Here is a 21,705-nt window from a genome sequence, read left to right on the forward strand (position 1 = left end):
CTACCCTACAGGACCATGCACTACAACAAGGAACACGGGATGTTGTTTACACTCAAATGACCCTGGTCAAGGCGACCACCTGCTCAGGGAGGCCACGTTTGGAAGGTCCCTTGAGCGGTCGGCTCGGACAGGTTTCAAATAGAGCTCTTCTCCACAAGGAAGCCTAGAGTGGCAGACTCATGGCCGTACCGTACCATCTTCAGTAGGATGTGCGGAGGGGTTAGAAGTTAAAGGGGAAGTTAAGGCAAAAATCAAAATTTCACCAGTTGTAGTCTTCGGGGTGCTGAGTCGAATGGTCGTGGTCCGAGGAAGCTGAGACGCTCCCTTCCTACTTTATTCCCAATCGAACTCGCGCACTTCCACCGAAACTGGGTGACTGAGCCCTACGAGATGGGGATTTGTATGCAAAATGTCACTAAAAGCGCCATTTCGTTCTTATAAAAGCATGGATGACCGCGATTGGCCCATATGTTGTAGTCTTTTGGACGCTGAGTCGACTGGTTTTGGTCCGAAAAGGCTGCGATGCAGCGTTCCTCCTTTATTCCCAATCGAACATGGTTGAACAAGCGGACCATTCGACTCAGCACCCCGAAGACTACAACTGGTTAAATTTTGATTTTTGCCTTAACTTCCCCTTTAAAGCTAAGCGCATACGACAGCACAACAGAGAGGCACAGTCTGTTTCATGACTGACACAGCTGCAGGCTCGTACCAAGCAGCGTTCTCCAAAAGAATAAGTTAGCGAAAGGGAGCACACACGCACACGCGCGCGCACACACACACAGAGCCGGTGGGCGCGGGTGCAGGCAGGCGGCAGAATAGAAACACCGTGAGTACTTCGAAGTATACGTAAACACCACGATAAACACCAAGTATTGATCTGGCACAATCACCACCGGTACGCAGTGGTACTACAATAGTACACTGGGCATTGGGGTAGGGGGGGGGGGGTACAATATGGGTACAATCCAGAGGGGTTATGTACTCTTGGTGCAATGCACATGTACCGGGTATATCTCCTCTCCCTCAGATGTGCAATTGCAATCATGCATAACTACATGCACAATCCCGTGTGTTTCCGTATAAATACATGTATGCACACGTGTAGGCAAGTCACTATACAGTTCAGCAGCGAGCACACACACGAGAGAAGACCAGCCACTCTCTGGGTCAACGGCAAGCTCTAATTGCATCTATAGGTACATTGTACATGTACAGTAGTCATGTACATATCAGGGCTAGTCACTAGTATGATTACTCCTGACCATAGAACCACCAGAGCAGCTGTGGCCATACCAACACAGGCTTGTGCATACATCTCCTAGCAGCATTGCGAGTCTTGCGGCAATATTAAGTTGCCGGAGTGGTAGTTTTGTCGAGCAAGCGCTCCGTTGCGCCAGGCATCATCAAGCGGCGCGTGGATGTTCCGAAGTGTCACGGTTGACCCCTCCCTGACTGGCCTCAGCTGTCGGCGGACGTTCGTTGCATGTCGCTGCGTTCTTCAAACTGACGCGTTATGGTCATGGACAGGGCCTCCATGAACACGTCCAGAGACACGGCTTGGTTCTGTGAACACACAGACAAGCACGCGGACAAGTGCACAGAGGCACGCAGGATGTCACTGATCAAGCATGTCGACGATTGAGCAGTACAGCGACAAGAACACCAGCACCACCAATGATAATGATAAGAATAGCAGCAGAGCTAAGTTCATGGCCAGTACAATCATTCTCAGCCCCATGCATGCATGTCCCACTCAGTTCAGCCGTATGCATGTCCCACTCAATTCAACCTCATGCATGTCCCACTCAGTTCAGCCGTATGCATGTCCCACTCAATTCAACCTCATGCATGTCCCACTCAGTTCAGCCCCATGCATGCATGTCCCACTCAGTTCAGCCTCATGCATGACAGTCCCACTCAGTTCAGCCCCATGCATGCATGTCCCACTCAGTTCAGCCTCATGCATGTCCCACTCAGTTCAGCCCCATGCATGCACGTCCAACTCAATTCAACATCATGCATGTCCAACTCAGTTCAGCCTCATGCATGTCCCACTCAGTTCAGCCCCATGCATAATGTCCCACTCAGTTCAGCCGCATGCATGTCCCTCTCAGTTCAGCCCCATGCATGATGTCCCACTCAGTTCAGCCCCATGCATGATGTCCCACTCAGTTCAGCCTCATGCATGATGTCCCACTCAGTTCAGCCCCATGCATGATGTCCCACTCAGTTCAGCCCCATGCATGATGTCCCACTCAGTTCAGCCCCATGCATGATGTCCCACTCAGTTCAGCCGTATGCATGTCCCACTCAGTTCAGCACACCATCATGACGGTCATGACCTACCGACATGGAGTTGACATGTGCCAGGAACGGCAGCTTGCGTAGGGTGCGTCCACTGAGACCTTCACTGCGCCTGCATGCAACACAAGCAGCAGAATGATCAGCAGGTAACGTTACACAGACTGCTCCAGAGGTAACCAGGGCGTGCTCTTTTGGACTTCATCCAGTTTCAGATTGTGCTTTCAATGGAGATGACAGACCACACATGATCTGGTCTGGGTCCAGATGAGGTATAGTCAAGACGTATTAAATGGCATGAAAAAGAAGCTTGGGAGCACTGCAAAAAAGAAGAAGCTAAAGATGGGGTTAGGTGCCATGATACGGGAATCGTTCAGCAAAAAGAACCTAAGGACTTTCATAAAGAGTTGGCGAAAATGTCAAAAACGAGTCTTTAAAAACGATGTCCTTGTTGTGTTGGTCACAAGTGCAGTGCTGAACGTGGCCCATCTGAGATGGGAAGCACAGCTTTGTATGGGAAGTGATGTGAGTGAAACTTGCAAGGTGACCAAGTGGCAACACTTGAATAGCAGCAGCAGCAGCAGGGCTAGTGCATGGTGTGGCTACCTACTTGGACAATTCGAACAGCTTGAGACTGTGCCGCGTGGCGTCGTTCTCCACAAACCTTCAGGCGAGAAAGAGAAGAAAGAGAGTAGGTTACAGAGCGAGTCACAGACCGGGTAGGAAAACACACCACTGTACAATTGAACAACGGCACACATCAGTTGTCAGAAAAGTGCCACGAGCACAAAGCTCACAGTAGCAGCCTAATCCTGTGTGCTATTGTGTGTGTGTGTATGTATGTGCACGCGTGCGTGTGTGTGTGTGTGCACGTGTGCCCGGCTGGACGTGAGATTGACTCGCATGATCTGATATCATTGAGTAGCACTGTACATGTACTGGCGTTACTCTACTGTATACACTACTATACAGTTCTGATTCAGATTGTTTGTCATAGCCAACATGCGCCTACTCACTTCAACACCTCCAGATCTCTGTGGCAAGGATAATAGAAAACACACACACACACACACACACACACACACACACACACACACACACACACACACACACACGCACAGATGAAGATCATTAATTTTGCAACACGCACCAGGTCTGGCCATACACCACCAGCTGGCAGCGGGTGAGTACCGCATTTCCCCGACTGTAAGTCGCACCCCCACTTTGAGGTTTGAAGCACATTGTTTCAATACATGCATATAAGCAGGATGTCACTCTCGATTGTAAGAAGCATCCTCTTCTTTACCCTTGAAGTCTAGTGTAAAACGTGCGACTTGTATTCGGGTAAATACAGTAGGTCAACACGGACTCACTGAGCCACGGACGAAGGGTTTGCACCAGGGAGTAGTAAAATGCCGGTATTTTACTACTCCCTGGTTTACACACTAGCGTGCAGATCAAAACGAGTATGAAACGAACACTAGAATGACTGGCTGTCTTGAGATAGCAATCATCTTAGCTACCGCACCATACCTCAAACACACACTCGGACAGCGTAGGGACACCAACTGCCAACAAAGACAGGTTTTCTGCACAAAGAGCGGTGGTTTCCACTTTCCAGGGTCGTGTTACAATACGGCACACACATGTACACACATACCCCCCCCCCCCCCCCCCCCTCATACACACATGCACACTGCACGGACACAATCAAAGCCAGATCACAACTTCCCATGCATGCACACACACACACACACACACACACACACACACACACACACACACACACACACACACACACACACACACACTTGTTGCTCACTGCCAAAACTGGTCACGTGGGTCTCCCCTGGGAGAGGGGAGAGAGACTCAAAAGGAATCTTGGAAAAATGACTCAATTGGCTATTGAATCCCCCAACGGCCGACACCCCCTGAAATCCTCAAAACTCTGGGTGGACTTGAAAATGATCCCACTTATGGGCTCACCACACCTCAGTAAGTGGGTGAGGACAAGGTGCAGATAAAGGATTGACGGCATCAGGGTATCCGTCCTGGGATCCAACTGCAGTTACCCCAGCCCCCAGTGAAGGTAATACTTGCTGCTAGTGTGGGTGGCTAATCAGAGTGAATCCGATATAAGCTTCACTGGCACCATAGACTACACAAGAGTTAATCTAGCCAGAAGCAGTCCATGGTTAAGGAGGCTCCAACCTTCTGCACTGCGCAGCCAAACTCGACCTCAATTTTTTGCGGCCGAAAGTCTTTTTTTTGTAAGAAGCGCGAAATGCTGGGAAAACCCCAACTCAAAACAATAATTTGAAGTGCTCATCGTCTGAAGCTTGTTTTTGTTTCGACCACTTCAAGCTCGCCTTTTGGCTTCCCGTCTGGTGTCAGTGTCTTTTCTTGGCCAATGGGCCAGTGGTGGGCAACGGAGTGATGGCGACCTATCGTGGCAAGTTCGTGAGGAAAAAATCCGCTTCGCGGCTGAATTTCTTTTCAGCGAATTTCGCTCGAGGCAAGACTGTGGCCAAGAAGAACCGAGGGAAGCGGCTCAGTGCACAGCCTGCAGCCAGTGCTAGTGCCACTGTAACTTCAAGTGTTGCAGCCAGTGCTGCCGCCAGTGCTGGTCCCAGCACTACATCGAGAGAGCCTGAAGTGGGTGCACAGAAACCAAGCGGATCCACTTCTGATTCTCGAGTGCAATATGAATGTTGTTGGGTTCGCGGACTCGCTCCTGGCGTTCAGGGCAGCCTATCCAGGTCAGCTTACTTTTCTACTTTATGTGTAAACATTCTGGGTGTAGCGAGTACCTTTTCAAGTGTGTTGCTTGATTGGTGATCTTGAAGTGTGTGGCTTATTGGCTGCTACTGCTGTACACTCTCTGCCCTGATTTGCTTTAGGTCAAGCCAACTACCGACAGGAGACGCTTGCATCCTCCTTGCTCCAGCTGAGCTATCCTGCCCACGATGCGGAGGGGGATGTCATCGCTCTTAGTCAGCTTTTGACAAAGCTGACCAAGACCCAGCTGTTAGCAACAGCAGCAACAACAGCATCTACGCAGAAGATGATCGAGGAGGACAAGGCCAGCAAGACCAGAGCCATGGAAATCGGGCAGGCTGTCCCCAAAACAGCCCTGACTGACTCCATGGTTCGGAAAATTGCACAGTCTGGCCTGTCTCTTGCTGATATTCGACTGGCACATTCGCGGAATGGCATCAAGGAATTATTTGGAGAGAAGGACTGTGCTGGGAAAGCCAGGGTAACAAGGACGACCTCAGTCATCAAGAAGCTGGTGTCTTGGCTTGGTGCAGCACCATCCCAACCATCCACACCATGTCAACCATCTCCAGCAGTTTCCAGTCAGCGTTCTCCGGTCACATTGGCCAAGTATCAGCGGCGGAAGGCCGAGGGATACGATCTCCCTGACCCTGACTACCTGGCATGGCTGGCGGAGAGTGCTCCATGGGTGGTGACACTGGTTACCAACATACTTCTCAGTACCTCATATGACATTTTATCACTCTTCTATTCGACCTCCACTAATTCTCGTGATCCTTGACTGGTCCTACATGTATATTAGACATATCGCCGTAATATCGACCGCTTGTATCGACCACTTACAGTCCATTTCAAAACTATAGACGCGTACCTAGGCAAAAACCGTTATGCCAGCATCTATACCACATAAAATCTGTGATCACTTTGTGCATAAATTTTCCAAATTGGGCATCTGTTATCCAATCGTTTAGAAACTATATGAGAGCAATTGTGGAGCGGACCTGAGCAATATTCCGACAACTATTCTCAAAAAGCTCCAGCCAAATTTGAAATATTTCAAAAACCCTACGCATCTATAGTTTTGAAACGGACTGTAGGCATTGTGTTAAAAGAAAGAAGACAAAGGAAGAGAACAAGCAGGATTCAAACCCACAACAGTATGAATCTCAAGCAACCCCTTATACCACCCAGCCACCGTGCTGCAGATGCTGAACCCTGTTGTTCTTACAGTCTTGTACCCAAAATAGGCAACATCCTATGTACACTATAGTAGTACAAATGCTATACAGTCAACTTCGCTAATAACGACTGCGGATATAACGACAATTCGCGAATAACGACAGAATTTCCATGCCCAGAGCAAAGTCCCATCCCACTGTAATACATAACGATGAGACTTCGGGTATAACGACACTTCGCGAATAAGGACACCTTTTTGATGCCCCGCCGAGTGTCGTTATAAGCGAAGTTGACTGTACTAAAAAGGTTAAAATAGCTCCTAACGGTTCAAATTTTGGGGTTATGGCAAAGGAATCGTGATAAATAGGATATTGACCTCGACTTCGGTCTATATGGGAAATATAGGCCTCGTAAAAGACCCTGGCGGACCTCGGTCTTTTACTCGGCCTATATTTCCCATATAGACCTCGTCTTGGTCAATATCCTATACATATTACATAAAAAGGATGTATACCATCAGAAATGCGTGAAGTATGTGCACATATGTGAAAAAGCAGATACCAGCAAATGTACAGAATCCGTTCATTTTTGGGTATATTTTTGTTTGTGGGGGTCTAAAAAAACTCTAAAATGCACGGTAACACCCCTAAAATTGTTTATTTTCAGCTTCCTTGAAGTATGAGGATCCCAGAACAGGAATAAAAACAGGGTGTCTATGAAGAATAAACGGAGCTGTACACAATTGTTTACAGCATAGTGGGGCGTATTCGCAATGTTTCGTTTTTGAATAAAATTAATTATTTCTCTGCATGATGAAGAAATAGGCAAGCCCACTTGCCTAAATGCCTTCCTAGGGAGCAAGTTGTGACTTCTAAGTGAAAAATACAATTAGAGAGCAGTACCTTTGAAAAATACCCCCAAAACATGCAATTTCTGCCCGAAACCGATAAATATACCGACCCCTAAATAAACGCCCAAAAAAGCCTTATCATGCCGGTGACCTCACCTAAAAATTATAAAAATAGGTTCTAGCAAGAGTACATAACCTCAAGAGTGTGCAACTGCCTGCACAACCTCTATGCTGTGCTGCGACGGCAGAACTTCACATCACGTGACATGGTTCAAAAGGTTATGCTGGCAAACAGTGCAAAGTGACCACAAGAGAGTTGTACCCAGAGCTGGGCTGCGTACAACCCAGTATCTATCATGCACAGAGTGCACGGGTTCATCACGTGATGTGAAGTTCTGCCGTCGCAGACCCCATTGCTGGAGTTGCACACTCTTGGGGTTATGTACTCTTGGTTCTAGGGATACTAGGGAGCACAACCATCTAAAAAAAGAGGGTGTTAAAGAAGAAAAAATTTCACCCCCAAAGGGTTGGAGCCTCCTTAACAGGTATGTATACTTGTACTTGGTCCGGCTCATCGCAATTGTCGCTTATCTATCGCCACTAAGAACAGGAGTTTTTTTACCGCTCTGTGAAATTTCCAATAGGCATAGTAAGGAAGCATGATACATGAATACTGTCCGCCACAAGAAAAACATTTCAGCAATGAAATCAGGTGAAGCGAGTCGAAGAAGGGAAGCAAGGTACTCAAAATGCACGAAATAAATCAGCGAAGGAGCGCGTTCTTGCACTCACACTCTTACAGGTCCAGATTTCATTCACCTCTGCATCACTCGAGCTGCCGCGTCGTTACATGAGCTGACATTTGCGGGTGTCTAGCTGCTGGCGTAGACTGGTAGAGTATCTCTTGCTTTCTCAACCTGTCGTATGGCAGCAATGGGAAAGGAACAGTTGTGGCTGTCACTTCGGTGCTTGAAGGAACCATGGCCAGTGTGACCTGTGTGTCGCCACAGTGTGTTTCAACAGAGCCTTCTATTCTATTCGAATGAGACATACAGGCCTCTCCAGACAGCTGTCATACGCTCCGCTGGATACGCTGATGGCTCTTGTAATGCTGCTGCTAGGTCCACCGAGCGAAGGAACAACCAACACCTCGCCGGGCGCTTTGCATCAAAAACACCTTTCTTCTTCAGCATGACGCTCATATGTACTCGACTCCTCTGCCGTGCACGCGTGCCTGTCACGCTCTCCAGGCTGTCAGCTGCCCCTACCACAGTTCCGGTCTTCGGGTCGCTGTGCTTGGCTTTTGGCAACACAGACAGTGAATGGTCAGATTCCCACTTCCCAAAAAAGTCGAACACATCGCGATTCAAAGCGCTAGTCGCGATCATTTTTCTTTGGTGCATCCTTTGATCTTGCCATCACAACCTCACAAGCAAAAGTAAGTTAGATATCGTCATTGGACTGGGTTTTACCTGTCAAAAAGTGTGTGGGAGATAAGCGAGAATTGCGATGAGCCGGGTCAAGTATACTATGTATACACACGCACACACATACACACACACACACACACACACACACAGCGCGCAGGCTAATCTGTACACGGCGGCTGTTCATAGCACTACATACCTCATGCCCAGGAGCTGCTGAGGTGGTGCTATGATGCCAGTCTACAGTCAAGCACAGGACAATCAACATCCACTATTCCACTATTACCGTATTTTCCGCAGTACAAGCCGCACATTAAACACCAGTAAGTCGGTGCGGCATATAATACAATGGTCAAATTAACGGTGATAAACAGGGTGGATGTGTGTATTTCGTCACAAAAATCTGGGTGTGCATGTGGCTTATACTCCGGAAAATATGGTACCTTCAATCCGACGACAAAAGCTCAGCCGAACTCACACAAACTCACCAGTAAAATTCTTGCAACAGGTCAGTGAAAGTAGCAATTGACAGATTAAATTGCACACTGCAGCTGCAACACTACCACTGTACTCACGCGCATGAGTTCCGCCAAGCAAGACTGGTAGATGCGGTATATGGCCGGCGGTGTCGGCAGCCCAATGTACTGCTTGATATCAGCTCTGTCAGACAAAACAATCGACAGGAGTGTTATCAGAGCCCAATGTACTGCTTGATATCGATATCAGCTCTGTCAGACAAAACAGTCGACAGGAGTGCTATCACAGTATCAGAGCCCAATGTACTGCTTGATATCAGCTCTGTCAGACAAAACAATCGACAGGAGTGTTATCAGAGCCCAATGTACTGCTTGATATCGATATCAGCTCTGTCAGACAAAACAGTCGACAGGAGTGCTATCACAGTATCAGAGCCCAATGTACTGCTTGATATCAGCTCTGTCAGACAAAACAATCGACAGGAGTGTTATCAGAGCACAATGTACTGCTTGATATCAGCTCTGTCAGACAAAACAATCGACAGGAGTGTTATCAGAGCACAATGTACTGCTTGATATCAGCTCTGTCAGACAAAACAGTCGACAGGAGTGTTATCAGAGCCCAATGTACTGCTTGATATCAGCTCTGCCAGACAAAACAATCGACAGGAGTGTTATCAGAGCCCAATGTACTGCTTGATATCGATATCAGCTCTGTCAGACAAAACAGTCGACAGGAGTGCTATCACAGTATCAGAGCCCAATGTACTGCTTGATATCAGCTCTGTCAGACAAAACAATCGACAGGAGTGTTATCAGAGCACAATGTACTGCTTGATATCAGCCCTGTCAGACAAAACAAGCGACAGGAGTGTTATCAGAGCCCAATGTACAGCTTGCCCTTGGTATTGTTCTTGCCTTTGTGTACAGTCTACTTGCGATAAGTCACGCACTTTTTAAGTCGCTCACGTTTGCAAATATGGACGGCGTATACTATACTTTGTATACGTATACAGTATATGGAAGTCACGCACTCGCCATAAGTCTATTTATTGTCCTGGGTTGCACTCAGGCGCGTTGCGCCGTAGCGCAAATTTCGCAAACAAAGCAACTAGAGTTTGCCGTACCATGTCCGCGAAACGCCCAAAAACAGGCTGAGCGTCGCGTCGTGAGCACAAGAGTGCATTACAGCATTGTGTGCAAATGCGCACGTGGCGCAGCGTAGTGTGAAACAGGGAGCCGGAGTAGCATGTAAATAGTAAATACCGGTGTTTTACTGCTCCCTGGTGTGAAGTGACTACACTGTGCGATTGTTGTTCTAACTTGCTGCTCCCTGCCATTCGAGGAAAAGCAGCATGTTTGTTTGGAAGTCCAGATGTCCCAGCAAAACGTTTGCAAGACGCAGCCGATAGAAGCGGTGTATGTCAAGATCAAAGGAGAATGATGTATAGACTGCTGAATCAGACTCGCTGAATTCTCTGTCGTGCAGTTTACCGCAAAAATTCCAAATAAAATGAGCTGGCTTCAGTAGCCACCACTCTCCCTAACACGAATGGCCCCTGCAACCAGCGTTAACTACTAGTTACCCCACACCTTCACCTAGCAAAGACGACTAATGTATTGCTGCCCATAACTTTTTTCGACATGGGTTTTTAAGTGTAAAAAAACAAGCTAAAAAATAAAAATAAAATAAGGCACCCATTTTGATAGTCCAGGGGATGGCCAACGCCTGGTAAAAAGAATAAACAGAGAAAAAAATTGCTGCCCATAACTCATTACAGTACTGTTGGGCCAGGCTAGAATTTCACCAATTCTTAAGAACGGTGTAGGCTGGATTTTCCGCAGATAAGAACGGAGAGTGTACTGTACACTATAAAGATTAGTAGAATGTACACTCAGACGTATAGCTCTTCATAAATGTACATGTACGACTGTACCATCGAATAAGAATGAAACTGCTGTGTTGGCTAAAAATAAGAACGGGCTAGGCTAGAACTCTGACCCCCCAGTTCTTCGGCGCCCGACAGTGCTGTAGGGTCATACCAAGGATACGTCCACTCACCGATCCACAAAGGCAAGATCTATTGCACCCGTCATGTTCGACGTTGTTAATATGATCACGTTACTGTGCCTGAAAAAAATGAAACACACGTGTTCAAGCACGCATATACACATACATGTATGCGCACACGCACATGCACACACACACACACACACACACACACACACACACACACACACACACACACACACACACACACACTTGTACTTGCTCTCTGCCAGAAACTGGTCACGCGAGTCTCCCCGGGAGAGGGGAGAGAGATTCAACAGGAATGTTGCAAAGATGACGCAATTGCCCATTGAACCACCCAACAGGCGACACCCCCGCAAATCACTAAACTCTTGGTTGACCTGGAAATGAACCCACTTATGGGCTCACCACACTGCAGTAAGTAGGCACACCAGTACCATAGACAGCATCAACATAAACCTTTCTCTGTAAACTGCAACGCAGCCACGCACGCATGATTCACTCTTCCCTTCAAGTCCAAAAACGGTCTCTTTACTGTGAATTTCTTTAAATTTCACCAAATACTCTTACTTGTATCAAATTGCACCAGTGGGAACATACCTCTTGATGCGGTCAATCTGAGTGAGGAGAGCGTTTACTACTCGAATAGAATCCGATGGTTCGCTGCCGGACATTGCAGCTTTGCGCGCCATTGTGAGACTTTCCACCTAATTGCAAGCACGCACAGACACACATATACACACACTGAAATAGTAAAGAGTGTGTGCGTGTGTGTGTTGGGGCGGGGGTCCGCTTCACAAGCAGTGCTGGAAGCACGTGGCAAGTAGGTAACACACCCAACATATGTACGGTTGAGTGGGTATGTGATGTAAACAGCAATAGTCATAGAACACACCCCATAGGCGTAGAAATTCACACTTCTGCGTTTCCACTAGCAAATGTGCATGTACGGCAGTGCAATGTGCTGTCCTACCTCGTCGATAAGAACGCAGACCAGTGCATCGGGATCGTCAATCAACTCCTGTATCTTATCAAACATCTTCTGCACCAGCTTGCCACTCTATAACACACACACACACACACACACACACACATGGACACACACGCACGGGCACACACACAAACAAGCGTACACACACACACACATTCCGGCCAGCAGACACAGAAATAACAGAAGTTCAGTCGTGCATGTGTGTGTTGCATGAGATTAGCAGCTTTGCACCCGAGCCAGCTGCTGTAATCCACAGAACCCATTGGTTGCAAGACGCAGCACCCCCTCCCCCTTCTTTTGCATGGCACCCCTAGTATGGAATACGGGCTATTGAGCAGGTGATGTACTTGTACTAGTGCTGAAACGATTATATCGATTACTCGTTACTTACTCGATAAGAAATAGATCGAACGGTTATTTCAATTTTATCGGCTAAACGAGTAGAATGGTACTTACGCTTGGTACGGGATTTCCCCCCTTTTGGGGGGTTGCACAAAGCGGGCATGCACCGAAAGTGTTGCGAGGACGACACGAATATGTACATGACTGTACACTTGCAACATCGATGAACGTGTAAAAGACAGTACAAGCGCAATCTGAGAAACATCGACGCGATCACCGTCGCCGTCTTTTCAGCTGACTACTTTTCTTACATACAGCATGCAGGACGGGCAGGCTCAGTATGTGTCTATACTAGCTGCAGGTGGTGGAGTTCCCTCCACGAGCGAGTAGTCTTGAGCTAAACTAAAGACAGTAAAGTGGTCTTCAGTTTCGTGTTTTCCGTTCTGTCGACGGTTCCCGAACCAGTTTGCTCGACGACGAGCTAGGCCTGGCGTCTAGGCCTATTTTGAGCAGAGACAGGGAAAGCAACTAGTTACTTGTTGGCGCGCCTCAAGTGAGCTCATCTGTCGAAATCCACCGATCTGCTCCCCTGGCAGGCTTCTCTGACTTCATCGCCGGAGTCAGATCTTGGGTTGCAACCAGTGCGTCGCCTCTCTCTTGTCTGTATTCGCCTGGTCAGTCCGAACAGCTGACGGATTTTTTGCGGGATCATCGGATCTATGCACCCGCTGTCCGTCGTTGGCGTTTTTATTTCTATGTTTCTCGTCACCCGCGTGCATACGATTCAGGAGTCTAGAAGAAAAAAAGAAAGAAAAAACTGTGCTGCACTGACTGTGCATGTCGGGACCAGCACACTCATGCACATGTACATAATGTGACCTGGACTGCGCGACACATGATGCGAGGTCGGCATTTTTTGTGCGCAATCTAGCTGCACATGCACAGATTGTGACAGAAGCTCCTACCACATACTAGTTGCTAACTATGGATGCTATTTTGCATGGTGTATTGGTGGATTTTAGTGTGAACAAAGGTCTAATAAACTTTTATTTTATTTTTCGGTCATTTCTTATTTTTTTCCACCTCTCGCATACGTTTTTAGATTTTCAGGTGACGAGAAACATAGAAATAAAAACGTGTGGCCTAAGCGATGCTGTACATATACGTTGTTCGTATGAGAGCTGAGCCGTGCGTCTGTGTCTTACCTCGGAGAACCACTTTGAAAACAGACCATGGCTATTGATCTCAACAAGCTGCCCGTACGTATATCTGTGATCACAGCCGGTGAACACACACCGACACACATACACACACATTCACCCAGACACACACATTCACCCAGACACACACACACACGGATATGCACACACACAGACAGACAGACAGTTCGGCAAAAGCTTGATATCCAAACGATGACGCACCAGCACAGGTCCAGCCAAGGGATTCATAAAATGCATACAGACAGACAGAAAGACAGACACACGGACAGACAGAAAGACATACACATGTTGTGATCTCGAACTCGTCAGTCACTGAACTGATTTTATTGTAAAGAAGACACGAACTTAAGAGTGTGAAGAAGAGTATAGCGAGATAGAGAGCGGTAGAAGGAGAGCCACTGGACAGCTGGATAGTGTATCAATAAGCGCACGAGGGGAAGGCTAGACAGTATGTCTCTAGACAACAATAGGTATTGTACGAAAAGCCAGTCAATAGCACTAAGGAGTGAAGTCAACCACAACACAGACAATAGCTTCAGACAATCATGACAGGCATGATACGGATGATATAACATCTCCCCTTTCAAGAGTGAAACTGGCAAGCAAAGAGGCCAAATAGAAATGGAGTATTTGATACTAGAGTCGGCAGAGAGAGAGAGAGCGCAACCATGCGTTCTGTGGAAGGAGAGTCAGCACAAAGAGTAAGATGCAGAGATCACAGTGCGACTCTACGAGTACAGAATACAGAATACAAGTCATGTAGAAAGAACATGGAGTTGCATGGAGAGTCCATGTCAGCATCGCACACACGAACAGCATGACTGTTTGGTGCTGTGGTGGTACTTACAGTAACACCACCCACGGATTTCTGACTTGTGTCACGTTGGCGCTGTTGCACGTTGACACACGCGGAAGTGACCAAGTAACAAACGGTTCGTTTCTTGCGAGTCTTTGGCTGTAGCTGGGCAATCACGCCGAGGGTGAGCTGCACCACCACAGACTCGATGGATCGTTACTACACTGAGGAAACGGTGTCGGAGGTCGAGCAGTACGACGTGTTGTCTGAGGTTTCCGCCGCGTTTGCGAGGGGAGGTGAACCCGGGAGAGACTTGCTGAGCGCCATCTCTGTCCTCTCCGTTCGCAGGTAAGTTTCGGCCTGCTCGACAGTTGTGGTAGCGGTCTGAGGCGCTTGACGGAGGAGGAAGACTTGGGCATCGGCCGGGAGGGCCACGATCAGTTGTTCTCGAACGAGGAGGTCATCGACGTCGTCCGAGGACTATGCAGGAGCTGCAATGAGACTTACACGAGGAGCTGCGACCGGTAGGAACGCGGAGGCAGGGAGGCTGCTTAGAGGCAGACGGACGGATTCTGCTTACAAGTTATAGGCAGGCGGACGGATTCTGCTTAGAGGCAGACGGACGGTTTCTGCAATGAGCCAGACGGACGGTTTCTGCAATGAGGCAGACGAACGGTTTCTGCAATGAGGCAGACGGACGTTTCTGCAATGAGGCAGACGGACGGTTTCTGCAGTGAGCCAGAATTGCTAGAGAGAGAGCCTGAGTGATAGGGCTAAAACGAGTAAAGAGGAGTACAGTTTGAGGACTACATTGCAAGCAACTCGGCTGGATTCGTAATCAAGCCACTTCTGACACCCTGTTGTGATCTCGAACTCGTCAGTCACTGAACTGATTTTATTGTAAAGAAGACACGAACTTATAGAGTGTGAAGAAGAGTATAGCGAGATAGAGAGCGGTAGAAGGAGAGCCACTGGACAGCTGGATAGTGTATCAATAAGCGCACGAGGGGAAGGCTAGACAGTATGTCTCTAGACAACAATAGGTATTGTACGAAAAGCCAGTCAATAGCACTAAGGAGTGAAGTCAACCACAACACAGACAATAGCTTCAGACAATCATGACAGGCATGATACGGATGATATAACAACACAAAGACAGACAGAAAGATAGACAGAAAGACATACACCGGCTAGTTCAGAGGTCAATGGCAAGACGTCAACACCGGCTCATTTAGCCGAGAGTTGGGACAAGCGTCACATCAACACTGCATTGTGCTGAGAACTGGCATAATCAGTAGTTGAGTGCAGGGTTAGGACGGACAGTCAGTTTCAGCCCCCACCCCTTACAAAATACTAGTAATGACATTGTACCAGCACTCCCACTCCATGACGACCGACAACAAAAACAACGGCAACGACAACAACAACAGCAGCAGCAGCAGCAACAACAACTAGGCAGAGAAAATCCTGACCTTTTAGAGAAGCGAATGCAAAGCTTTTGTGCGAGTGCTTTGCAGAGAGAGGTTTTTCCCGTGCCAGGCGGTCCTAGATAGCAAGCACAGAGAAGGTGCAGAACCATGGCACGTGAACCTTGAAGATCTAAACAATGATACCGGCATGCGAGCCATGAACATCTTGCAAAAAACGAAGCCAGGAAAAATGATGCACCTATGAGGCTGTCTGACATGCATTAGAAACGTTCCCAAACAAGTTGCACCAAGGGAACAGTAAGCCCAAACAGCCATCCTTTTCTCTAACAGGGCCGCCAGAACCGGTCCGGTTGCTCAGGTTATTGCCGGACCAACATTTTAGACACCAACACATGTTTCCTACTGTGGAGGTCATGTGACGATGTGTACCCGCCATATCATACACAAAGTATGAAATGCACTGAAACTACCGGACCAATCAAAAACTGCTTCCGGCGGTCCTGGCTAATGATAGTTCTTTCAGCTGGTTCAGCACTCCCTGCTCAATGCCTTCTTTTCTTGGAAGCCTGCATACTTAGCCTGCATACTTGACTATCCTTATTGTTGCTGTTGCTGCTGCTGCTGTTGTTGCTGTTGTTGTTGTTGCTGCTGTTGTTGTTGTTGTTCTTCTTCTTCTATGCATCTCCCCCCCCCCCCCGCCCTTATATCCCTATTAAATTCACGATGGAGAAAAAGAACACAACTACTAGCACTGAACCATACCATGAAGCAGGATGACGCGATTCCACGAGACCACATTGCAATCCACATTGCTGCAAGAACACCGAGGGCCAGGCAAGCAGGCACACACGTAGGGTAACTGGTGCCAGCAAGATGCAGACACAGTGAATGTACATGTATATTGAAACCGGTGTTCAACGACCATCCCAAGCTGCTCAGAGAGCGCAGTCTTTAAAGCTAGGTGGTCTGTCGACACAGGTTCTCATGTATGTGGAGACATGGTCTTGATCCAGAGATGACCGGTCTTACAAGACAGGTGGTCTTTCAAAGTTTCAATGCAGGCTCTAATGTATGTAGCAACATGGTCTGGGTCCTGGAATGACTGGTCTCATAAGACAGGCGGTCTTTCAATACAAGTTCTAACGTATGTGGAGACATGGTCTGGGTCCTGAGATGACCGGTCTTACAAGACAAGTGATCTTTCAATATAGGCTCTAAGGTAGTGTAGCGACATGGTCTGGATCCTGAAATGACCTGTCTTATAAGACAGGTGGCCTTTCAACACAGGTTCTAATAATGTACTGTAGAACGGCTAATTATTATAGCGGGTAAATTTTTTAGCGTTTTCTGAATCTGGACCAATTCGCGATGAAATATTTTAGCGATCCGAGTTCCAGACTTTAAAAAGAGGGATGTTGTAGTACTGTACTGTACATGCAAATTCTAGATTGGCGTGGCAAAACTTAAGCGAAAACACTCCTTTCGCTAAAGTCGCTAAAATATCAACGTCACTAAAATTAGCCGTTTTACAGTATTTAGCAACGTGATCCGGGTCCTGAAATGACCGGTCTCGGGAGAAAGATGGCCTTTCAACACAGATCGAAAAGTGCGTTGAAGCAGGGCCACACACAGCAGATGAGAGGCTGTTTCCACGGTGACTTTAAGTTTCACACACTCTTATCTTTCATGTAGAAATCTCCATATGGCTGAGCTACCATGCACAGACAGGTCCCCTGCGCCTGGTGAAATCCTAGACTATTCGTTCTTCGGCGCCTAGCAGTACTGATAGGGCATGTGGAGTTCCCTGCAACAGAGTGCCGAGTCACATTAAAGTGCAGTACATGTACAGAACGCCAGCAAATTAAGTGAGCTCCCATCAAGGAGGACATACTGGTCGGAGAAGAGCAGCGTTGTTGTAGCGTACTGCAACAGCTGCATGAGGAAAACAGGTCCAAAGGCGAGCACACACGCACGCACACACGCACGCACGCACACACACACACACACACACACACAGCAACAACAACAACAACAACAACAATAACACACACACACACAAACTAGCAACAACAAGAATCGGTCTCTAAAAGACAGATAGCCTCTTATAATAGTCTTGTTGCAGTGGTTGCTAACAATAAAACCATACTGAAGATGTTGGCCGAGGAGCCAAGAGAAAATGACAAGCAGCACACAAATCAAGAACTTCCTTCTCCTAACCTTTTCCTTGACGTTGACATCGTAAATGAGGTTCTCCCACAGTCCTTGGAACTCAGCTGCTCGTGTTCACACACACACACACACACACACACACACACACACACACACACACATACACACACGCGCACACACACACACACACACACACACACGCACACACACACACACACACACATCAACAGACACAAACACACACAAACACACACATGTACCCACAACAGCACAGACACGCAGGCAGGCAGACAGGTTATATAGACACATGCGGGGTCGCATACTTCACAACACAGTCTCCTGTCAGGAACATGTCCTGGTGATACTTGCAGTACAAGAAGGATCCTGGGTATCATTTTACAGTCATCTGACCTCGGATATTCAGTAACGTTACCTTGGCTATAAATTTTTTTTTAACCCCAGATGTTTACGTCCCTTGGAGGTACTTGTACATTGTAGTGATATAATTATAATATTATTGGTAGTGAACTACTGTAAAAGCCATGTTATAACGAAGTGCTAATTCTAGTTAACGAGGAGAAATCTGTCGTTAAATAGAAATCGTTGTACAGAATCGATACATATACAGTTGCTATTGAGCGTTGAGAATGAGTGAGAATCGTTACCTTTGGTACACGTAAACTGGTCAATTTTAGGAAATCGTTATATATGCGCCTCGTTAGAAGAATGGCTTTTACAGTAAGTGAAGTGAGCTGCAACGCATTGGTCATCAAGACTACCAATCAGGCATGCCATGCTGTGTTCGGGTATGCCCTGCCGGCTATTTCAGAGTATAAACCGCACCCAGAGGTATATTTATAGTAAAGAAAAAGACCAAGGAACTACAAGTTACGCTATAATGTCCACTAACACCACCAGTTACTAAACAATCAGCTCATGCGATAACATTGCACGACATTGCATTGTAGTTCCTTGGTCCTTTTCTTTACTATAAATTAATCCTTGGCTCTCCCCCCGAGTCTATCCAGATGTCTATGTCACGCAACAGACATCTAAACAACAACAAAAATGGTACAGTATTTGGGTATGCAATGCTATATAAAGAAGTAATTCGGCATGCCCAGCTGCACTAGGGTTTGCAATGCTGTATGCTTACTGGATGGCAGTAGCCAGTGACCGGCGGCAGAAATCTCTTCTTCCTGGTCGTCGATCGTCTCCGCCGCCGGTCCGTCTTCGTCCTGGTGCAGCTGAAACACGTGGATGTCGAGCTGAGCTTGCGCCAAGCACACGGTGCTGCGACTACTACTACTGCCGCTAGCGCCGCCACTCAGCGTAAGATCAGTGTCGCATATGGACACCGACTGGACGTGGCGCGCGAGGAAGTCGTCGGGGAACTCGGTGAGAAGAACGTCGCCGAATATCGTCTTGTTGCTGTCCTGCAAGAACAGACGCACGCGGTCCTCCACTGCCGACGAACGTGCCGTGCTGCACCAGGATTACAAGCATGACAAGATTGAGAACAAACAAAAGAAGAACTACTAGCAACAGCATGAATAACAAAACGAACAAGAACAGCAACAACAGCAACAAGAGCAAGAACAACAACAACAACAACACCATTATGGTTTGCGTGGTGTAGCCAAGGACTGTTTGTGTCGCGGAGTGGACGGTGATTATCAGACGCTGTCCGAAAATTCACCCTCCATCCGGAAGTCGATCAGAAAAAGAACCTTTGTGAATTTATAGACAGAAACCCAGTGTTTCCACCCGAATTCCTCATTTCAAATCCAAAGGTTTCACTGTATGCGCAATGTATGTGCAACAGATATGCATGTACATGTGCCGTAAAGTCTTGTATAAAAGCTGGACTGAATATAAGCCGTCCTCGAATAGAAGCCGCACTTTTGGAAACATCAAATCGCACACAAGCCGCCCTTGTATTGCAGCTGCGGCTTCAAATTGTGACACTACGCTCACTTCTAGGCCTAGTTCAGTAGATCGTACAGGCTACACTACAGCCATTGTCGCGTGTACAAGGTATTCATTTTATTGGGCGTTTAACGCACTCTCCACATACAGGCATGCAACCGGCTTAGAACACATTGTTTTCTGGTTGGCATATCAGGGATATTGGGCGGAGCAGCTGGCGTACATGAGAAAGACAGGTCGGCCTGCTCTGCGCAGGAGCTGTGACCCGGAGCACACATAGTGCGAGAGAGAGAGAGAGAGAGAGAGAGAGATAGAGAGAGAGAGAGAGAGAGAGAGAGAGACAGACAGAGACAGACAGGTCAGCCTGCTCTGGGCAGGAGCTGTGACCTGGAGCACACAGAGTGTGAACGAGAGACGGTCGGCGTGCCGTGGGCAAGAGCTGCGACCGCTAGTGATTGAAATGAGCCAGCTACGGAGATAGACTGCCCTCACCCGATACAAGTATATTGACAAAAGTTGTACTGACACTGTGATTGAGGAAAATATGGTGACGGTGACGGAGAGATAGTGATCCCCAGTCGAATGGGGTTGGGAGGGAAGGGGAAATTGACAACTGACGGACAAACCAGTGAACAGTCAAGTCGTCGGAAAACAGAAATGACAAAGGAGTTTTCTGCAAAGCAAGATTTGGAAAGCACGCGTGGGAGAGTGGCGCGCATGATGCGCATGTATAGCAATGATATCATAATCAGAGGATGCATGATCATCAGACTAAGTATGAGTGGCAGATGTTCCATGTTCGTTAACAGGGCTTAGCACACACGCTAAACCACCAATGGAAAAGGCGTACGATTTTGAGTGAAGTTTTTTTCGCGAAATTTACATCAAATTTGGCGTAAACTCCAAATTTCGACGTGGGCTGCAGGTCACTCGCGCTATTTTTCAAAGCGCGAGCCAAATAACGCCAGCTGAACTTTCGTATCATGTCAGAAATAACATGCATCTGAACCTCTCTATTGACGATAGATCACGTGCGGAGTTAGCTTCAAACCCAAATTACAGCTGCATGCTACCAAGAGTACATGTTGTGGTTATGTACTCTTGGTGTTACATATTGTACATGTAAACATGATGTTATGGCATCTACAACGTGTACATCGTAAGCATTCAATATTTTTTGTTTTTGTTCTTGTTGTTACTAGTATCAGTAGATCTGGTAATCATTCAAATACCTGTTTGAAGACTGGCACACTTCCACTTGCAAACAGCACAGCCGGCTTTCAGAGCAGTCCATGACTGGGCAAAGAGATTCTACAAAACTGCTTCAAGTGGCCTGGTAAACTGGTAACAGGGACAACCAGAGGGGAGAATTCGATTCACGCAAGCACATGCATACTGATGCTTCCAATCCTACTGCTTTGGCCTCACTGCCACTACTAGTACCAAGAGTAGATAAACATCTACTCTTGCTAGTACCTTGCGTGCAACGAGTCGACAGCGAAACAAATGTATCTCCGACTCCAGTAAAATGCCAACTATTTCGTTCTTGGCGACAGGAATCAGGATCATGAACTCGCATGTATCCACAAATCGTCGTAGGATATAATTCGAAAGCCGACAGTGAAAAATAATTGAAAAACCCGCCATTCGAATTTCGATCACAAAAAATACGTACATACAGTCAGGTCAATGAGGTCAGATCATGCACCCGCGAGATCATGCCGCATGGCATGATGCCGATGGGCCCGCGCTCGGTACGAGTCCGACCGACCTGGGCGCGGG

General features: G+C 47.5%; 1 protein-coding gene across 1 annotated transcript; it reads right to left on the reverse strand.

Annotated features, from left to right (window-relative positions):
• Positions 1–801: 801 nt before the first annotated feature.
• On the reverse strand, positions 802–21,529 carry LOC135810525 (pachytene checkpoint protein 2 homolog). The gene is made up of 16 exons (XM_065324020.1): positions 21,156–21,529; positions 19,151–19,479; positions 18,043–18,098; positions 17,717–17,757; positions 16,588–16,637; positions 15,868–15,940; positions 13,585–13,648; positions 12,020–12,106; positions 11,647–11,753; positions 11,077–11,145; positions 9,114–9,198; positions 8,738–8,778; positions 3,321–3,338; positions 2,915–2,968; positions 2,350–2,419; positions 802–1,566 (listed from the first exon to the last, which is right to left on the reverse strand). Exons 1-16 carry the CDS (start codon positions 21,215–21,217, stop codon positions 1,462–1,464), a joined length of 1,311 nt encoding a protein of 436 aa, XP_065180092.1. The 5' UTR covers positions 21,218–21,529; the 3' UTR covers positions 802–1,461.
• Between the last annotated feature and the right edge of the window lie 176 nt (positions 21,530–21,705).

Source organism: Sycon ciliatum, chromosome 1 (genome assembly GCF_964019385.1).
Source record: "Sycon ciliatum chromosome 1, ocSycCili1.1, whole genome shotgun sequence".
In the NCBI taxonomy this organism is placed as follows: domain Eukaryota; kingdom Metazoa; phylum Porifera; class Calcarea; order Leucosolenida; family Sycettidae; genus Sycon; species Sycon ciliatum.

Excerpts from the sequence above, each read along its gene's own strand:
- LOC135810525 (XM_065324020.1), bottom strand. The coding sequence starts at position 21,217 with ATGGACTGCTCTGAAAGCCGGCTGTGCTGTTTGCAAGTGGAAGTGTGC. Across the intron at positions 17,758-18,042 it reads ATGTCAACGTCAAGGAAAAG|CTGTTGCAGTACGCTACAAC; the intron begins GTTAGGAGAAGG and ends TTCCTCATGCAG. Across the intron at positions 2,420-2,914 it reads AAGCTGTTCGAATTGTCCAA|GCGCAGTGAAGGTCTCAGTG; the intron begins GTAGGTAGCCAC and ends TGTTGCATGCAG.